This window comes from Notothenia rossii (assembly GCF_949606895.1).
Source record: "Notothenia rossii genome assembly, chromosome: 1".
Classification (NCBI taxonomy): Eukaryota; Metazoa; Chordata; class Actinopteri; order Perciformes; family Nototheniidae; genus Notothenia; species Notothenia rossii.
The window spans coordinates 28,725,426-28,746,505 of NC_136912.1; the positions used below are offsets into that span (position 1 = coordinate 28,725,426).

The 21,080-nt window shown below is 41.6% G+C and overlaps 3 protein-coding genes across 3 annotated transcripts; 2 read left to right on the top strand and 1 right to left on the bottom strand.

Annotated features, from left to right (window-relative positions):
- Positions 1 to 6,721: 6,721 nt before the first annotated feature.
- LOC307018902 (GTPase IMAP family member 8-like) lies at positions 6,722 to 12,224 on the top strand. The gene is made up of 4 exons (XM_079649410.1): positions 6,722 to 6,844; positions 8,355 to 9,156; positions 9,253 to 9,263; positions 10,886 to 12,224. The coding sequence occupies exons 1-4, from the start codon at positions 6,823 to 6,825 to the stop codon at positions 11,710 to 11,712; spliced, it is 1,662 nt and encodes a 553-aa protein (XP_079505536.1). The 5' UTR covers positions 6,722 to 6,822; the 3' UTR covers positions 11,713 to 12,224.
- A 3,337-nt stretch (positions 12,225 to 15,561) lies between these two features.
- On the top strand, positions 15,562 to 16,844 carry LOC307029784 (GTPase IMAP family member 7-like). The gene is made up of 2 exons (XM_079665867.1): positions 15,562 to 15,693; positions 15,806 to 16,844. Exons 1-2 carry the CDS (start codon positions 15,672 to 15,674, stop codon positions 16,603 to 16,605), a joined length of 822 nt encoding a protein of 273 aa, XP_079521993.1. The 5' UTR covers positions 15,562 to 15,671; the 3' UTR covers positions 16,606 to 16,844.
- Positions 16,845 to 17,552: 708 nt separating this feature from the next.
- Positions 17,553 to 20,581, bottom strand: LOC307029748 (GTPase IMAP family member 9-like). Its single transcript, XM_079665829.1, has 3 exons — positions 20,344 to 20,581; positions 20,091 to 20,162; positions 17,553 to 18,873 (listed from the first exon to the last, which is right to left on the bottom strand). The coding sequence occupies exons 1-3, from the start codon at positions 20,450 to 20,452 to the stop codon at positions 17,942 to 17,944; spliced, it is 1,113 nt and encodes a 370-aa protein (XP_079521955.1). The 5' UTR covers positions 20,453 to 20,581; the 3' UTR covers positions 17,553 to 17,941.
- Between the last annotated feature and the right edge of the window lie 499 nt (positions 20,582 to 21,080).

Below are 21,080 nucleotides of genomic sequence, written 5' to 3' on the forward strand. Positions count from 1 at the left end.
AAAAAAGATACGCCAGGAAGCAAAAGAGGGAAGAAACTGAAAAGGTCTAAATAATTTCAACATGATCATGCAACACTGGGTGTCTCCTCTCTGCTGTGTGTACCTGTCTGTTCTTTCTCTCTGTCTCCTTCCTCTAATGCAGGCTTTAAGGGTTGCTTCCTTGAACATGAACGGGGGTAGAAGTGCACAGAAAAGAGCTTTAGTGTTAGAAGTCTTTAATCAGAAAAAATTAGATTTGATATTTCTGCAGGAAACGCACAGTGATAGCCTGAATGAGACGGACTGGGGGATGTGGTGGGGGGGTCAGTATGTACTCAGTCATGGCTCAAACCTTAGTGCTGGAGTAGCTGTTTTATTCTCCCCCTCTCTAAATGTAAAGATTTTATCCAGCACTGAGATAGTGGCAGGTAGAGCCTTGATGGTGAAAGTGGAACTGTTAGAGTTCAGTTTCACCTTTATTAATGTGTATGCACCCAATCAGGGCCCTGCACGTGTATCTGTGTTTCAGTTATTAAAAGACAAGCTAGACACTAGTGTACAGGGAGAGTGTGTTATACTGGGGGGGGGACTGGAACGTTTGCACTAATGTCACTTTAGACAGAATAGGACGGGAGCCTCATCCTCAGTCGTCCCTTTTACTGTCACAGGTGATAAGAGAGGCTGACTTAGTGAATGTGTGGAGGATGAAGCATCCCTCCGTTAAACAATACACCTGGATGAGAATGCTAGATGGGGGCGTCAGTGCAGCCAGGCTAGACAGATTTTACATGTCTTCTTCTTTTATTACTCATGCAGTGAACTGTCACATCCAACCTGTTGGTTTTACAGATCATCAGCTAGTTTCTTTGGATTTGGTTTTATCCAACACAGAGAAACCTAGATCGTTCTGGCAGTTTAATGTTAACATTTTACAAGATTTGATTTTCTGTGAGAATTTTAATTTGTTTTGGATCAACTGGAAATCAAAGAAAGAGTCTTTTCCCTCCCTGAGTCAGTGGTGGGAGGTAGGAAAGGCTCAGATTAGAGTGTTCTGTCAACAGTATACAGCCTACTCCACTGCAAACACTAGGAGAGCTATAGAGCAGTTAGAGAGAGAGATCAGAGAGTTAGAGAGTGTGTCTGCTCGAAATGTAGAACAGTCCCTCCTAAAACAACAACAGCTTAACTGTTTTCTTCAGGAGAAAGCCAAGGGAGCTCTGATCAGAGCCCGTTTTACTTCCATGAGAGACATTGATGCACCAACCACCTTTTTCTTCAACCTGGAGAGGTCTGTGGGCCAAAGGAAGCAGATGGTATGTCTGCGTCTTCCCGATGGACAGGTAACCTCTGAACCTGCTGAGATGAGGAGACATGCAGTGTCCTTCTACACGGACCTGTTCAAAGCCGAAGGTTGTGACGTGGAAGCCGCTGATGAACTTTTTCAGGGTCTTCCACAGCTGAGTCCAGCCGAAAGTGACACCTTGGGCTCTGACATTACGCTGGAGGAACTGACCTCTGCGGTGACACAGATGGCCTCCGGCAAGGCTCCGGGCATAGACGGTTTACCTGCAGACTTTTTTAAACATTTTTGGAGCATTCTAGGACGTGATTTGTTGGATGTATTGATGGAGTCCTTTGGGAAAGGGACTCTTCCAGCTTCCTGTAGGCGTGCAGTGATTTCACTGTTGCCTAAGAAAGGAGATCTAACCCTGCTGAAGAATTGGAGACCTGTGGCTCTCTTATGTACGGACTATAAGATACTGTCAAAGGTTTTAGCTAACAGACTGAAGTGTTTTATCGAACTTCTTGTTGGTACTGATCAAACATATTGCATCCCTGGCAGATCAATTGTGGACAATTTGTTTTTGATGAGAGACACTTTTGATGTTTGCAAACTGTACAATATAAATGTTGGTATTATTTCTATTGACCAAGAGAAGGCCTTTGATCGTGTGGATCACACTTTTCTGGCTGCCACATTGCAGGCTTTTGGTGTTGGGGAGCATTTTTTGTCCTGGGTGAAGTGTTTGTACAGTGATGCATGTTGTGTTGTGAAAGTGGGGGGAGGGCTGAGCAGACCTGTACCAGTTAAAAGGGGGATCAGGCAGGGCTGCCCTATCTCAGGCCTATTATATAGTATTGCCATCGAGCCACTTTTGTGCAGGCTTAGAAACCGGCTGAGGGGCCTGAGTCTGCCAGTGTCAGCTCAGGCCCCCCCGGTGGTTGTATCAGCTTATGCTGATGATGTCAGTGTTTTTATCCAGGGTCAGCGAGATATCCAGGAGCTACAGGACAGTTTAGTTTTGTATAGGAAGGCTGCCTCAGCCAAAGTTAACTGGGAGAAGAGTGAGGCAGTTTTGGTAGGTCAGTGGAGTTTAGAAAATAGGCCCAGTCTTCCTGGTAACCTCAGCTGGGGAAACGAGGGTTTAAAGGTCCTGGGAGTTTGGTTGGGGTCTGAGGACATGGTGGCACAGAACTGGGAGGGATTGCTGGGAAAGGTGCGAGCAAAATTAGCTAAATGGAAATGGCTGCTACCCCAGCTGTCCTACAGGGGAAGAGTTCTTGTAGCCAACAATCTGGTTGCCTCATCTTTGTGGCACAGACTCCAGGTGTTAACCCCACCGCCGGACCTCATGAAACAACTGCAGCGGCTCCTCATGGATTTCTTCTGGTCGGGTCATCACTGGGTGCCAGCATCGGTCCTGTACCTCCCTGTGGCGGAGGGGGGGCAGGGCCTTGTGGACATTACTGCGAGGACTGCTGCTTTTAGACTGCAGGCAGCTCAGCGGCTGCTGTATGGTGCCTCTCCCTGCTGGCTGGCTATGGCCCGGCTGTTGCTCTGGAGGGCAGGGGGCTTTGGTTTTGATAAACACCTGTTTCTGCTGAAGGCCCCTGCGTACATGATAACTGGACTTGCACCTTTTTACTGCTCAGTCATCAATGCCTGGAAGATTCTGAGTTTTACCAGACCACCCGACCCCCGGCCTGGGATGTGGCTGTTTGAGGAGCCCCTGTTTGACACTGGTTTTCTTTCCGGAACCATTTTCTCTTCAGCCGCCCTAAAAAATGCGTTCATTGAAGCGGGAGTGGTAAAACTTGGCCATTTGACAGGGATCTCCACGGAAAAACTGGCTGAGGTGACGGGTATTCGATCAACTCGAGTTCTGGAGAACCTGGTAGAAGAGGTGTGGCAGTCGCTGTCGCCATCCCACCGGTCTTTTGCTCTGGATGCAGATCTGGCCGACCAGTGGAGAAAGGGACATGATTATGTTTTTCCTGCCTTGAGGGTGGGTCCTGCGGTGGGGGAATGGAGAGAGGAGGATGGTCTCCTGCTATCACTGGGGACTCTAACACCTGGAATGTTCAGCTCCTGCAATGGGAAGAAGCTATATCTTAGCTGCGTAAAGGTGCTAAACCTCAGCTCGCTCGCAGGCGTCAGAGAGTCGAGGTGGACAGATGTGTTTGGTTTGGGCTCTTCCCCTCAGGGCAGCTGGCGGATCCTCTATAAGTCTCCCGTTGAAAAACGGATGGCTGACATCCAATGGAGAATTATACACGGTGCAATAGCCACTAACAAATACAGGGCTCATTTTGACCCAGGCACAAGGGGGGGCTGTCCGTTCTGTTTTATGGCAGAAACATTGGAGCATTTAGTGGTGTCCTGTCCCCGGTTGGCTGGTCTTAAAAAAATGTTACAGGAGTGGGTGGAGGGGTTCGGGGAGGTTTTCTCCATACCACTTTTTGTCCATGGCCCCAAATACATCCTGAAAAAGAAGGAAATCCTACTATTGATCAATTTCTTGTTTGCTAATGCAAAATTAGCAATCTGGAAAAGTAGGAAGAACAAACTTGCTGGAGTAGGGTGGACGGATGCAGTGCTCTGTCTGAGGGGGCTGGTGGCAGCGCGTCTGAGGGTGGAGCATGCATACTATACGCTGATCAATCATCTACAGGGGTTTCTGGATGTGTGGGCTGTTGGGCAGGTTCTGTGCTCACTGGGGGAAAATGACTCTCTAATATTGAAGTTTTAAAGGGTAGGTGAATTTTTTTGTTTTTAAAGTGTGTAAAAGATGATGTTTTGAAATGGGTAAAACGTTTTCAAATGACATTTATTTGGTAGACGTGAAAATCTGTTTATTTATTTGATTTGTGTAATGTTTTTTGTTTTTTGTTTCGGTGTATAGTTAAAACAAATGGAAATAAAATTTTGTTTTAAAAATCAAAAATCTTCTTCTTCTTCTTCTTCGCCTTCTTCTTCTTCTCTCGGTTTTTTGGCGGATTGCAAACCACTTTAAGGTGCATACCGCCACCTCCGGAGTCGGCTTGACTCGGTTTGCATTATAAAGAATGCACACATGTGTTTAATCGTTAATGTCAGATATGTACTAAGTAAATACATTTGTTCCTGCTCAAGATTAGATTCAACTTTATTGTTATTGCACATATTACAGGTACTGAGACAACGAAATGCAGTTTAGCTTCCAACCAGGAGTGCAACACGCAGTAAAGTGAAAAGTAATGTACACAATCTACAGGATAAAATATAGAATGAATTGAACGATGAATAAACAGTGAGGGGTATGAATACACTAGATATACACAGCAGCATGTGATCAGTATGAACAGTGTGTATGAATATGCTAAGATATATAAAGTATGAAAACGGTAAGCAGTGCAAGTATAGTATAACATATATAGATATTAATTTCATGATGATAAACATTGTGGAACAATGATGAAAAATGTGAATGGAAGTGGCGACGTAAAACTGACACAAAACAACAACAAACTTTTGCCGAGCCAATGGAGAGCTTCATCAGCAGCACGGGGTAAAAACCACCAATGAGCGCTCAGCTCGAGATACCAGCGAGTCGTTTCCCATCAAGCATTTCGCCTCCGCAGCCCGTGGAGAGGAACTGCGCCGCCTCGCCGCGCCTCGCTCTCAAGGCTGCGGGCGTCTTTGTCCCGCGAGATTTCAACGTCTCATGTGAGCGAGCCTCCAGAGCAAGTCGGACAAAATGACTAATCATCATGCAACGCACGAGCAAGACGTTGATCGAAATTGCGCAGGTCTGCGCAGGTCTCGCTTTTCTCAAACAAGCCTACTACTTTATCCGTCAAGTTGTCTCCAATAGAGATGGGCGAGTCCTGATTCATCCGGATCATTAACCCAGATCCTAGAAATGAGCTGGTCGTGACGAGTTTCCCCTCTCCATTAACCCGAGTCCTTTGAGTCCTACACCTACAAATTAAAACTATCAATTGCGTCACTCACTACTCTCTTTATAACATGTAAAATAACATTACAACGTACCCCAGTCCATCTGCCTACCCTTTAGCAAGTAGGATAGCTTCCAGAAGTTATCTTTTGGCTCAGGGGAGGGGACGCGGATCAGTGAAACTTCCTGCAGACTCGTGGGGACTCAGAGCCGCGGGAGCCGTGGGAGCCGTGGGTCAACAGCAGACTCAGAGATTCGCAAATCCTGACTCACTGTGCAAAACATAGCAGACTCGTGCGGACTCAGAGCCGTAACCGTATAGCAGCAGATCCAGAGATCCAGCAGACTCGTCCTCATGCATGAGTCAACAGCAGACTCAGATTCGCCAAATCGCAAAATAACCCTTTATTTTTGTGATCAACATTTTTTATTAAAGCAAAAGGCACTGTATAGCGGAGGTTAATATAACATCAGTTTAATATGCTCGTGAAATGTAACAACTTTTCGGTTTCACCGGTAGGATTTCTACTGTCTTGGTGATGCTGACTCATATGACTCAAATGACTCGTATGATCCGGATCTCTTCAATGACTGACTCATAAGACTCCGAGTCCATAAAAGGATCCGGATTTGCCATCTCTAGTCTCCAATGCCACCACAACTTCCTGTCAAACACGTTATCTCGCCTTGGAAATAAAAGCATGCAAACGAAACAGGAAGTTAACCTAAATTACATCCAAAATACACATAAAACTACAACGAAAGCAACAAAAACAATGCAACATCTCCTTCAGTCTCAGAGGAAACAAAGTTGGGTTATCTTCAGACAGTGACTAGCTAAAATCGCTAGCTAACTCCCGTTTCTGATTCTGATAACTTACAACAGATTTTCCGCCTAACCGCAACTCGCGAGATGCCTAGTTGCCATGCAACCAGTAGTCTAGCAAACTTTCCACAAGCTGTCATTCATAATTTAGGAATGACAACCCAGGGGGCGCAGTTTTACCATTCTTAAATTCCATTCTAATTCTTACTAGATACGAACCATGGAGGATTAAAATATAACGCATGCATTTCAGCGTGTCACATTAACTATCGCGGGCCGCCAGAAACATTTCCGAGGGCCGCCATTGGCCCGCGGGCCAATCTTTGAGAACCCTTGCATTAGAGAGACTACAACGATTCCAACTCCAGCCTTAACATCCCGCCCTTCCAGGCGCTTGGGTCCAGAGTGCCTATTATTTGCATTTTGCCTATTGCCGAAAGAGGTTTTGTTGATTAGCTGAGAAATAGAATTCCTGACTGTACATCAAGCTGGCAGCAATGTCTGGTTCAAATTGTATTTGTCTTTGATAGCTGCAATGCAAACTTGTTGAATAGCATGTTTGGTCCCCTGCCGCCCAAGTGCCGCCATCCTTTAAGAATGCATGCCAAAAGGGGATTGGTCCTTTTGCATGAAGTCTCCAGCCTTCGGACAGTTTAAGTTTCACTTTCCAGGGAAACCATTCAGTTAAAAAGAGGGGGAGGGTGGAGTAACACAGCACAAGTACAGGCACACTGTGATCTGGAAGAAACGGTCGAGAAAAGCAAAGACAGATTTTGTGCAATAAGTCTCAACAACAAGATGGGTTCGAGCTCAAGAGAAGGTGAGTCTCCTTACTTGTGTTTAAGCGTATATGCAGGCTTTTAGATTAGAGGGTCTAACCAGAGTACAAACATTCAGTTATATACACATCTATCAGCAGTCTGTACAAAATAAATGCACAATACAAATATACAAGTAAAGATATAGATGTAAAATGCATAAATAAAAATAAATACACTGAGGCGTATATAGTATATAGGCCTACAGCAGCAGGGCCGCCCCTCCCAACAGGCCAATCACGCAGGCTGCATGGGGCCCCGCCTTGCGCAGGGGGCCCTGCCCAGAGGGCCTCAGCTGCTGTGCGCAGTTCTCCGCGCACCCCCCGCTGACACGCGAGAGTGAGAGGTGACAAGGGGAGCACGTCTGTAACCCGACATTGTTGCAATGAATCGAAATCTGACCAATCACGGCTTTAATACGGCCACTAGTGCAGGTGAAGAGATGTCGGTGAAAAGACAGTTTCAGTCTGGCGCAAGCAAGAGGGGAAAGAAACAAAACATGAAGAAACTAGATCATCACTCGAAGGTGGGTTAATGTATGAGACAAATGTTCAACTTACGAATGTTGTCAAATTGCCAATTGCCATATTAAAACATCAGCTGCAATTCACAACATGAAGAAGGCAGTCTCTGCATAGCATATTATAGGCTAATGGAGATGCAGTTATTTCCAGCATTCTTTATTTAACATTCATTCAAGTATTTTATGCCTTTTATCTGCTAATGTACATGATAAAGAGTGATAAACTGTCTGTCTAGTTGTCTTACATAACAGTTAAAGTTTACAGCCTAAAACACATGGAGCATTTTTTCCCCTTTTATTCATTTTTATGTCAATTTGCACATTTTATGTTGATGCTCAGCCCCTCCCCTTAACTCCTAACAGTCATCATCATGTCAACCACAACACAGAGAAATACTGATAGACATGTGTGTGTAGTTGATACATTGCTGACAGAGGGAACTACATTTAATTACAGATTTAAGAAATATCAGTTTTTGAGCATGTAATAAGCATGTTTTGTCTTGACTATATTACAACTATATTATAATAAAATAATGTAGTATTTATATTATTGAATTGATTATGATTATTATTATTAGTAGAAGTAGTTTAATTGCATTAATTATATTTGATTCTTTTTGAGGCTAGTATTTGGCAGGAAATGCAAAAGTATTTACCTGTAAACGCATATTGAACGACATACATGCACATTTACAATTTACCTCACTGTATAAAAAAGTAACTGTTGATAATAATAATAAACAGGAATTATATTTGCAAAGTAGCCTACTTTGTTTCCCAAAAAAATGTTTTCACTCCTGTCGGTTGGGGGGGGGCCTCATCTCACAATCATGCTTGGGGCCCCAAGTTGACCAGGGGCGGCCCTGTACAGCAGTATATGTGCAAAGATCAACGCGCTTCAGCACAGCACACAACAACACTTTTTGTACTCCTTATGTGAGCTGTTGTAAAACAAAATAACTGCCTCTCTTTGATTTGTTCCACAGACTGCGACCTGAGGATCCTCCTGCTGGGGAAGACTGGATCAGGAAAGAGTGCATCAGGGAACACCATCCTGGGACGGTTTGTTTTCACCTCAGAGGCTTCTCCATCCTCTGTGACCCAGACATGTAGAAAAGAGTCTGGCTACTTTGATAAAAGAACTGTGACTGTGGTCGACACTCCTGGTATCTTGGACACATTGATTAAGGAAGAGCAGCTTAAAAGTGAAATGTCTGAAAGTCTCACACTGACTGACCCCGGACCACATGTGTTCCTGCTGGTGATCAGACTGGACGTACGGTTCACAGAAGAGGAGAAGTCTGCCATCAAGTGGGTCGAAGACAACTTTGGTGAGGAAGCCTCCAAACACACACTGGTGCTTTTCACCAGGGGGGATGAGCTCAAGGAGAAGTCCATTGAGACTTTTTTATTCGAGGGACCTGAACTAAAGAAGTGTATCAGTGGTTTTACGGCTGGGTACATTGTGTTTGAAAACACATGCAGAGATAATCGCACTCAGGTGGCTGATATGTTTGAAAAGATAGACAAGATGGTGCAGTTGAATGGTTACAACCCTTATACCTGGAGCATGTACGAAGAGGCCCAGAGAAAGAAGAAGTCAAGGGAATGGCGGAGCAAGTGGGGAAACAGTTTGAACAAGTACGGTACTAGTTTCTTAACGGCAGCAACAATCTCAGCTGGTGTTGGTGCTGCTGCTGGTGCTACTGCGGCAGCAGAAGAAGTAGTAGTTGGAACAGTAACACCACTTCTATGGGGCGCAGGTGGAGGGATTTTAACAGGCCTTAGGTGATGGATAACACCTAAAAAAGACAACTGAGTCATATCATGCCATGATCCTTTAAAGTTACAGAGAGGAACTTTTAACCTGTCTTTGTGTAATAGATGCTGCCTCTGTATGACTATATACATGTCTGATTTTGGCTGAGGCAGGGGATATCATACAGGACCAACCAGAACCTGCAGTCAGAGCAACACAAAAGGAAAGTTCTTTGTAGTAACTTTAAGCAAACTTGTGAAGTCATTCCATTGATTGCCTTTTTTTAATACATGTAGGAAAAATGTCATTGCTTAATGTACAATCATAAATATCAAACACAACCTGCATTGAACGATATATAAACTCTGAATAACCAATCTTATATTGATTCTGTAGACTCTTATCCTGAAAATGATTTTGTATTGAAAACACTATTCTTCCTTGTGTATGTTTTACTAGTCATAATGAAATAAAACAATGTGGTTTTAACTTTTGAAACTGTTGTTTGATGTATTAAAAAAAACTTTATTAGAAATTACTCCCTGTTGTGTAAGCAAGAAATCTAACCACATCATCCAGGGCTCCACACTGCTGTTTGTTTTTCATAAACCAAGTCTGGTTGATTGCATAAGATAACGACCCACTGTGGATCTTGTGTAAAAAAAAACACAAATCTCTTATGGGACAATGCTAACTGAAAAACATGAACTTCAGTGTACATAACACCACATTTATCACCCATCAGTCTCAAGTTAAAGGTCCACGTGATATTAAGATAAAACTCCTACACAATTACAAGTTATATTAGGATCTACCTGGTTTGTTTAACATGAAAGGTCACAAGGTTGTTTGAAACTCCTGTTACTGTGCAAGCATAATTCAACAGCTGCCAAAATGCTTTTATGATTGCTAATGGTTTTATCAAAGTTGATCAATGTAACCAAACCTACATTCAATATTTGTTTTGTAAAGATATTTAACAAAGCAGTGCAGCTTAGCGTGAACAGAACCGCAGCCTTGTTAAAAAAAATTCTCAAAGGGGACGACTGGTACTACTTTAATACAGGCTCCACATCAGAAAAGCTACTTTCTGTGAACCATTCTCTACTGCTCATTCTGTCATTGTAATCCACAAAAGTCAATCTCAACTCTTTCATAGACTTTTTCTTGAGTAGAAAGTAGTTCCATGGTTAACATTCAACCACTTATTGTGTTGATTATAAACCGAGAAGTTGTTACCAAAAAAGTTGCTACACTTTTTCCAATGAAGGGCACACTATTCACCAAAATCTTGAATCTGATCATAATAATGACACGTCTCCTTAAGAGGTGGAGGCAAAACTGAGATTAGGGTGTTACAAGCTTTAGCATTTAAGATGTCTAAACCATTTCAACAATTTTTTAATCCCAAACCGATTTCTGAAAGTTTCACTTTCCAGGGAAACCACTTGGTGGAGAAGACAGAGAGTTTCATTTCACTCGAAACCACTGAGGGAGGGAGAGGGAGGGAAAATGACTAACCCACAGCAATGCAGAGTGTGATCTGGAAATAAAGGCTTGACAACACTGGCAGATTTGGGGGATAGAAGTCGGTTCTTTGTGGTTTTTCAACCTCTACAACAAGATGGGTTTAAGCTCAAGTGAAGGTAAGTGTCTTTACTTGTGTTTAGGCATATATGCAGGCTTTTGTACTCCTTATATTAACTAACTTAAAACTCAAGATTCAAAGCAACTGCCTCTCTTTTATTTGTTCCACAGACTGCGACCTGAGGCTCGTCCTGCTGGGGAAGACTGGATCAGGAAAGAGTGCATCAGGGAACACCATCCTGGGACAAAGTGTTTTCACCTCAGAGGCTTCTCCATCCTCTGTGACCCAGACATGTAGAAAAGAGTCTGGCTACTTTGATAAAAGAACTGTGACTGTGGTCGACACTCCTGGTATCTTGGACACATTGATTAAGGAAGAGCAGCTTAAAAGTGAAATGTCTGAAAGTCTCACACTGACTGACCCCGGACCACATGTGTTCCTGCTGGTGATCAGACTGGATGTACGGTTCACAGAAGAGGAGAAGTCTGCCATCAAGTGGGTCGAAGACAACTTTGGTGAGGAAGCCTCCAAACACACACTGGTGCTTTTCACCAGGGGGGATGAGCTCAAGGAGAAGTCCATTGAGACTTTTTTATTCGAGGGACCTGAACTAAAGAAGTGTATCAGTGGTTTTACGGCTGGGTACATTGTGTTTGAAAACACATGCAGAGATAATCGCACTCAGGTGGCTGATATGTTTGAAAAGATAGACAAGATGGTGCAGTTGAATGGTTACAACCCTTATACCTGGAGCATGTACGAAGAGGCCCAGAGAAAGAAGAAGTCAAGGGAATGGCGGAACAAGTGGGGAAACTGTTTGAACAAGTACGGTACTAGTTTGTTAACTGCAGCAACAATCACAGCTGGTGTTGGTGCTGGTGCTGCTGCGGCAGCAGAAGAAGTAGTAGTTGAAAGCGTAACACCACTTCTATGGGGCGCAGGTGGAGGGATTTTAAAAGGCCTTGGGTGGTGGATAACACCTAAAAAAGACAACTGAGTCATATCATGCCATGATCCATTAAAGTTACAGAGAGGAACTTTTAACCTGTCTTTGTGTAATAGATGATGCCTCTGTATGACTATATACATAGTAAACAAGACCATCAATCCAAGTCGAGATTGGGTTTTTTTTATGAGGTTATTCTGAATACTTGTTATTGGTGCATACATGTCTGATTTTGGCTGAGGCAGGGGATATCATACAGGACCAGAACCAGAACCTGCAGTCAGAGCAACACAAAAGGAAAGTTCTTCGTAGTAACTTTAAGCAAACTTGTGAAGTCATTCCATTGATTGCCTTTTTTTAATACATGTAGGAAAAATGTCATTGCTTAATGTACATTCATAAATATCAAACGCAACCTGCATTGAACGATATATAAACTCTGAATAACAAATCTTATATTGATTCTGTACACTCTCATCCTGAAAATGATTTTGTATTGAAAACACTATTCTTCCTTGTGTATGTTTTACTAGCCATAATGAAATAAAAAAATGTGGTTTTAACTTTTGAAACTGTTGTTTGATGTATTAAAAAAAACGTTATTAGAAATGATTCCCTGTTGTGTAAGCAAGAAATCTAACCACATCATCCAGGGCTGCACACTGCTGTTTGTTTTTCATAAACCAAGTCTGGTTGATTGCATAAGATAACGACCCACTGTGGATCTTGTGTAAAAAAAAACACAAATCTCTTATGGGACAATGCTAACTGAAAAACATGAACTTCAGTGTACATAACACCACATTTATCACCCATCAGTCTCAAGTTAAAGGTCCACGTGATATTAAGATAAAACTCCTACACAATTACAAGTTATATTAGGATCTACCTGGTTTGTTTAACATGAAAGGTCACAAGGTTGTTTGAAACTCCTGTTACTGTGCAAGCATAATTCAACAGCTGCCAAAATGCTTTTATGATTGCTAATGGTTTTATCAAAGTTGATCAATGTAACCAAACCTACATTCAATATTTGTTTTGTAAAGATATTTAACAAAGCGGTGCAGCTTAGCGTGAATAGAACCGCAGCCTTGTTAATAAAAATTCTCAAAGGGGACGACTGGTACTACTTTAATACAGGCACCACATCAGAAAAGCTACTTTCACTAAGGTTCAAAAGGTTAAACCTTGTATTATTATTAAGAGAGACATACAACATATTGCGGAGCAGGGTTTTGTTCATGATCTGTTTGGCTTTGATTGGGGAAAAATCGATCTGTGTGCTGATGTAGAAACTGCAAGGTCTTATTTTTATCTTGGTTTTATGGAGATCATTGATAGACATGCACCCCTGCGTAAATTTAGAGCAAAGGGACGTGACAATCCTTGGTTTTCTGTTGAACTGTCTAGTCTCCTGGATGAGAGAAACAAGGACTGGGCAAAGGCTAGGAAATCAGGCTCAGAGGTAGAATGGCTGCGTTTTAGGCAGCTAAGGAATAGCTTCACTTCACATGTCAAAAGCGCTAAGTCGAAGTACTATTTTTCAGTTACCACAGAAAACCTAAATAATCCTAGGAAATTTTGGAAAGCCATAAAATCTATATCCACCGGTGAGATCCGTAATGAGCTACCTCCGTGCCTTACCACAGCATCTGGCTCTATATCGGACAGGGCCACTATGTTAAATTGCTTTAATGAGCATTTTGTGTCCTGCAGTTCTATGTTTGATTCTGTGACTAACTCTGCTGCTGAGAACACCCCAATCCGTGACTCTGAACAATGTGGTCTGGAAAACCCTTTCAGTTTTACTCCTTTTACTGTCAATGTTGTTCATGAAGCATTATCTAAGTTAGATCCTAAAAAGCCGGCTCGCCCGGACAACGTAGAACCTTTCTTTTTAAAGATAGCTGCAGATTTTATTGCTCCTCCTCTCACTACTCTTTTTAACCTCTCCCTCAGCACAAATACAATTCCAAAAATATGGAAGTCAGCTTATGTCTTGCCTTTGCTAAAAGGAGGGGAGGCAACTATTTTAAATAACTATAGGCCAATCTCTAAATTATCAGTTCTGGCGAAGGTGCTCGAACGCCTAGTGAGTGAACAAGTAAAGGAGTTTTTATGTAAAAATGATATCCTGTCTAAACATCAGTCAGGCTTCAGAAAGCAACACAGCACCATCACTGCGACAATGAAAGTGGTGAATGACATTACGAGTATCTTAGATAATAAGCAGAGTTGTGCAGCTCTATTTATTGACCTTTCCAAAGCGTTTGACACCGTTGATCCTAGCATTTTGAAGCAGAGGCTACTCAGTATTGGCATATCCAGCCATGCAGTGGGGTGGTTTGTGAACTACCTCTCTGAAAGGCCCAAATGTGTTCACTTTGATGGGCTGTCTTCTGAGTGGTTAAACATTTCTAATGGTGTACCTCAAGGTTCTGTTTTAGGTCCACTTTTATTCTCTATATATATCAACAGGTTAGGTGAAAATGTGGATGAAGCTACTTTACATTTTTATGCGGATGATACCGTGATGTACTGTGCAGGTCCCTCCATTAAGGAGGCTGTTGTTAAATTACAGGCTGTTTTTAACATTATTCAGACTCAGCTCTCTGAGCTTAAGCTTCTTTTAAATGTTGATAAAACCGCAGTAATGCTCTTTTCTAAAGCTAAAAAGACTACAGACACTGCTTTGGATATTGTTACTATGCAAGGACAAGTACTTGAAGTGGTTACCTGTTACAAATACCTTGGTATCTGGCTTGATTATTGTCTTACTTTTAAACTTCAGGTCATTAATCTGCTTAAAAAGCTGAGGGTTAGACTAGGTTTCTTTTTCAGAAACAAGTCCTGTTTCTCGCTTGAGGCCAGGAAAAGGCTAGTCACTGTGACCTTTTTACCTGTGCTGGACTATGGTGATTTGATCTATATGAATGCACCTGCCCATTGCCTGGAAAAGTTAGATGCCGCCTATCACAGTGCTCTGAGATTTGTTACTAACTGTAAAGCACTTACTCATCACTGTACCCTGTATGCCAAGGCAGGTCTGCCTTCACTAACTGTACGGAGGCTCAGTCATTGGTACATGTTCATTTACAAAGCCATGTTGGGTAAACTACCTTTTTATATCTGCTCTCTGATCTCTCGACAAATTGAAAGTACTTATTGCCTGAGATCTCATGATGTTTTTTTATTAAATGTTCCAAGTGCTAGGACTGTCTTAGGGAAGAAAGCTTTTAGTTGTGCAGCTCCACTAACTTGGAACAGTCTGCAAACATGTTTAAAACTGAGCACTTTGGTTCCCCTGCATCATTTTAAAACTCGGCTGGGTGACATGCTGTTTGATACTCATGGTACCTGTTACTGTAAATAGAGTTTGTAAACTGTACCCTGTACATTATGTTGTATGTCATCCTTATTGTTGTTCTGTTGTTTTTATGTTACATGTGTAACTAATGTCCTGCAGGTCACCCTTGAAAAAGAGATCTTTTGATCTCAAGGGGCTTTCACCTGGCTAAATAAAGGCTACAAACAAACAAACTTTCTGTGAACCATTCTCTACTGCTCATTCTGTCATTGTAATCCACAAAAGTCAATCTCAACTCTTAAATAGACTTTTTCTTGAGTAGAAAGTGGTTCCATGGTTAACATTTAACCACTTATTGTGTTGATTATAAACCGGGAAGTTGTTACCAAAAAAGTTGCTACACTTTTTCCAATGAAGGGCACACTATTCACCAAAATCCTGAATCTGATCGTAATAATGACACGTCTCCTCAACAATGTTTTAATCCCAAACAGATTTCTGAAAGTTTCACTTTCCAGGGAAACCACATGGTGGAGAAGACAGAGAGTTTCATTTAACTCGAAACCACTGAGGGAGGGAGAGGGAGGGAAAATGACTAACCCACAGCAATGCAGAGTGTGATCTGGAAATAAAGGCTTGACAACACTGGCAGATTTGGGGGATAGAAGTCGGTTCTGTGTGGTTTTTCAACCTCTACAACAAGATGGGTTTAAGCTCAAGTGAAGGTAAGTGTCTTTACATGTGTTGAGGCATATATGCAGGCTTTTGTACACATTATATTAACTAACTTAAAACTCAAGATTCAAAGCAACTGCCTCTCTTTTATTTGTTCCACAGACTGCGACCTGACAATCGTCCTGCTGGGGAAGACTGGATCAGGAAAGAGTGCATCAGGGAACACCATCCTGAGACAAAGTGTTTTCACCTCAGAGGCTTCTCCATCCTCTGTGACAGAGACCTCTAACAAAGAGTCAGGCTACTTTGATAAAAGAACCGTGACTGTGGTCGACACTCCTGGTATCTTGGACACATCAATGAATGAAAAACAGTTGAAAATTGAAATAGAGCGAAGTCTCACACTGATTGACCCCGGACCACATGTGTTCCTGCTGGTGATCAGACTGGATGTACGGTTCACAGAAGAGGAGAAGTCTGCCATCAAGTGGGTCGAAGACAACTTTGGTGAGGAAGCCTCCAAACACACACTGGTGCTTTTCACCAGGGGGGATGAGCTCAAGGAGAAGTCCATTGAGACTCATTTATACCAACACCCTGAGCTCAAAGAGTGCCTCAGTATCTATACAGCTGGGTATGTTGTGTTTGAAAATACATGCATGGAAAACCACACTCAGGTGGCTGATCTGTTTGAAAAGATAGACAAGATGGTGCAGTTGAATTGTTACCAGCATTATACGTGGAGCATGTATGAAGAGACCCAGAGAAAGAAGAATGCAAAGGAATGGTGGAGCAAGTGGGCAGTTACTATGGACAATTTGAGTAATAACATGATTTTGGCAGCAGCATGCACCACTGCTGTTAATTCCCCTGTAGCTGGTGCTCCTTTAGCAGCAGCTGCAGGGATTTCTAAAGCCATTGGGTGGTGGATGAAACCTAAAACAACGGATGTAAAGCTATGATCCTTCAAGCTAACTTGTAAGGTCATTGTTGTGAAAAACTAAAAACATAATGTAATGTAAGCATCAGTAACCACTTTAGGCAGTAAGGCATTCAGTGTTTATTATAGGTGTCAAACCTATAAATAACATAATGTATTATCATTTATTAATTTGACAGCTCCATCGTTTACACATGATCAAATGTAAAGTTGACAGATGTAAAACATTCATATCAATAAACATGACTTAAAGAAAAATAATGCCACTCTTTCTTATGTCTATTTTGAAATGTTAGTTTGTGTGTATTATTTTCATTGATTTTTCATTGGCTTTGGTGTTTTCTGTCTTGAATTTTTTTATTTGATGATGATGCTGTATTGGTTAAAAATGGTGCCATCACAAATGAAAAAAATGGTCCCAAAATATTTATTTTGTGTGTTTTGGTAACGATATAATGGATGAAATGAGTAGTACATAATTGTATACAATTTAACCTCAGTACACTCTCTGATTTGGAGTCTTTCAAAAACATGGACAAATCCTCTCTTTGAATTGGCCAAAGGAATAGGAAGGAAAAACAGAGGAAATGTGTTTGTCTTAGATATCAAGAGCATGTCATAAGTTCAAATATTTTACAGTGGATGGAAATGATTACCCTAAAAACTATTCCTTTAAAGAAATACAAAAAGAGATCTAACTTGTCAGAACCTGTATCTACAGTATATAAAGATACACTACTTCGTTTATGTTCCTCATACTTGGGAAATGACACAACACCCTAATTTGATTGCAGACTTGGGTTAAACAGTCTAAATCCATCATGTTGGTATGTTATTGTCAGAGGTGGCTCTGTTCAGAATGATTCCTCAGTGAAATGTGATCGCTCAGCGGACGTTGACCATTGTCTCTCATTTCCTTTGGGGAAGTGAGCTCATAATGTTACTAATAATAAAACAATGGAAACGGCACATCCATAACCATTTTATTATCCCATAAGTTGTGAAATCATGCCCATACTTACAAACATTATGAGATCCATAGAGAACATGTCAACACATTCAAACTTATTAGAGTAGTTCAAGTATAACTCGGGACATGGGTCTCATATATAAGCTCCAAACGATAAATGAGAGGAAAGAAAACAAAAGAAGAAAACACGTATTGCATGTCATAGCCTACCGTTTGTTTACTGCCAGCATTTAATTCACATTCAGTTATAGCAATGTTGTGTCCAAACTTAATAATCCTAGAAGAAGAATGCAGGGTAATACGAAAACACCATTCACAGATTAATTTAAACAGTCATGAGTGCAGTATACTTCTACTGTATGTCACCTTGTCTGAGTCAAACCTCTGCTTATACCGGAACATTTGCTTTTGCTTTGCATCTTATGCCCTTCCAGACACAAAAAGCAGCTAAACCACATAACACTCCCAGCAGGAGCACAGGAGCGCCTAGAGCCAAAGCCACCGTGGTGTCGGCCCCCACTGCTATGATAGCCCCCGCTAACACCAGCACAACAGCAGCAGCCGAGGCCACACGTATATTCTTCCTTTTAACCTTCTTCTCCTTTTCTCTCTGTTTCTCTTTCTCCTCCCTCTCTGCATCCCATATTTTCCTCTCCTCCTCCTTCTTCTCTTCCTCCTCTTGTATCTTCCGCTCCGCCTCCTCCCTCAGCTTCCTCTGGGCTTTCTCATACAGTTCATTGGTGTAGTGTTTCCCCCCATTTTCCTGGATCATTTCCTTGACCATGGTAATCAAATCTTTGACCTGTACTTGGTCCTGCGGGTCTTTGTTGTTAAAGGCATGGTACCGGCGTCCAAACGTAATAGAGAGTCTCCGCAGCTCCTTGCACTCCTTCAGAGCATTGTCAGCTTTGGCCTGATCTTTGCATGTAAACATCATGATAGTGTACATGGAGGCATCGTCCCCAAAGTTGTCCTGGATCCACTTCACAGCGTTTCTTTCCTCCTCTGTGAATCTTACTCCGAGCCTGATCACGAGTAGGAAGGCGTGAGGGCCGGGCACGGACATTGTGACGCATTCCTCTATTCTGGTTTTCAATTCTTCCTCTGTGATGCCTGTATCAAACAGACCTGGAGTGTCAATCACCTGGACCACAGTCCCGTCCACCTCCCCGCTCTGTGTCTCGCAGTGTTTGGTCACAGATACAGGGCTCGGGTCTTCTTTGAAGGCAGCTCTCCCAAGGATGGTGTTTCCTGTCGCACTCTTGCCAGATCCAGTCTTGCCCACCAGGACAATCCGCAACCCTCCAGAAATGTCCCCAGCTGGAACAGCAGAATTTATATTAGCCAATTGCTAATGTTTAGTTAATGTGTTTTCCATTAATCAGCATGAGTGTTTTGGTTATTAAGCACAATTTGGGTTGCAAAGGTTGTGAAAGATCTCTTTGAATGAGTTGTATCCCCCTCCAAATACAGACTTGACCCCTAGGACCACAAAGTTGATTTTTTTAGTATTGTGGACACACGTGAGGCCGTGCATAACCTCTACCTAATAGATTGATATTTGGTGGCATCAATTCACAAAGAACTCAAGCATATGGGCCAGCAATGTCAGGGAAAAGACTGCTGCAAGCTAGCAAACGTGGTGTAAAACCATGTCTATAGTGATAAAGCTGAAGTGCTATGATTGGGTCAAAAAATTAAATCCAATCCACAGAAGTACTTACTTCAGTTAAAAACTATGAAATAAATGAGAAGCTAGAGAATAAAAAGCTCTAAGCTGGATACAATGTTAACGAAATGTGTTAACCCCACTTTTCCTTATGTGGCCAACTGTGATACTGCGGCTTAAATTAATCGCCTGGGGCACTAAAATCATTGCTAAAGAGACGACTGCAAACACGTTTACATTCACCTCAGACAGAAAAGGGACGTTGATTGTTACTCATTCTATTCCGATTTTTTAAAGCATGAATCACATGAATGATGTCATCCAAATAAAAGTCTATAGGCCAAATGGGACTACATTTTTGTTGCAAAACACTAAATGTAGACCTATAGTAACTTGGTGCAGCTTTAATCCGTCAGGAAGCATTCAAGCACTAAACACATGTGCAAATGTTGCAGTGGAAAGCTCATAAATAATTCGTACAATGTACAACATCGTATATTTTATTGTAGTGGTCTAACCCTTTATAGTTTAGTAACATTGATAACACCTCTCATTTAACAACTTTGAAAAGTTAATAAGTGACTTTAAAGAAATGAATCTGCAGTTATAGATGTGCGAGAGACAATAAAGGATCATGCTCTTTCCTGTTAAGCCATCAAAATCAAGCAGCCAAAGGTAGACCCTGTAATACCAGAGAAGAATAAACACTAGACAAAGGGATTTTTCACAACCTGGAAATCCTAAAATAAATGATTTGGTCAAAACAAACAAAAAAATCAGTTTAAGCCTGTATAAAGTGTTTCTTGTTAGAAGGTGGTATAGACATATATAATAGTTAGAGATTTCATGAGACAATGAATGAGCATACCGTCAAAGCTGTTCAGACCACACCCATCAGCCCGAGGAAGAGTTTTCTGCTTCTTTTCTCGCAGTGGTATTGCTGTGATATGAAATTATTCCATTGAGACAAAAACAAATTCCACTATTAGTCACTGACATCATTATCAAGGTCTAGGTTTTTACGATTTCCCTCTTTCCAGAGCCACAGTAAGTGTTACATCTCACAGGGATAAAAGATCAATGTTTTTTCTTTTTAACACAAGTCAGAAAGGTTGTCTTACCTTCAGCCATCACTTCAATATCACTTTTTCCAGTTCCCAGGTGGCCAAATGTGTTGTTCCAGGCCTGAGTTGTGAACTTAGACAAGCTCCGTGGTTTGACTTCAGACATTGATTTTCTGGGAAACTTCTGGAAGCCTGGCCTTTGCAAAGGGGGCTTCCTATTTCCTTCTATTGTCTTCAGTTTACATCTGAAAAGTGCATCCCCAAAGAGGCTGTCCACAGCTCCGTGAATAAACTGAGCAGTTTGTGTACGGGTACTCAGATCCTTTCCTTACGTACAAATACCATAGCCTAAAAATACACCATTACAGGTAAAGTCCTGGTTTAAAAATGATATTTAAGTAAAAGTGCAGTATTATAATTGGCTAAATGTATTTAAGGAGGATCTTAATTATGCAGCAAAGCAGCTTTTGTGGTATTATATTGTTATAAAATATTATATTATTATGTTTTTATCAATATTGAAAACATATCAGAGCAAAAAAATGTTTTTAAAGCTACTAAAAAAGAGCTACTTTATATTGCGCATTGTTTCGGCAGATAAATGTATTGCAGCATAATATTCCCCTCTGAGAGTTATTAAAGTAAACACAATAACTAATTTAATGTAGAAGTATCCCACTACTTGAGTACATGTACATTACATTTGGTGGTTTTGGAAGGTTTTGCCACAACAAGAGAATAACATTTAAGCTATATTTACTAATAAACGCATGGGTAACCTACCATATAATGAG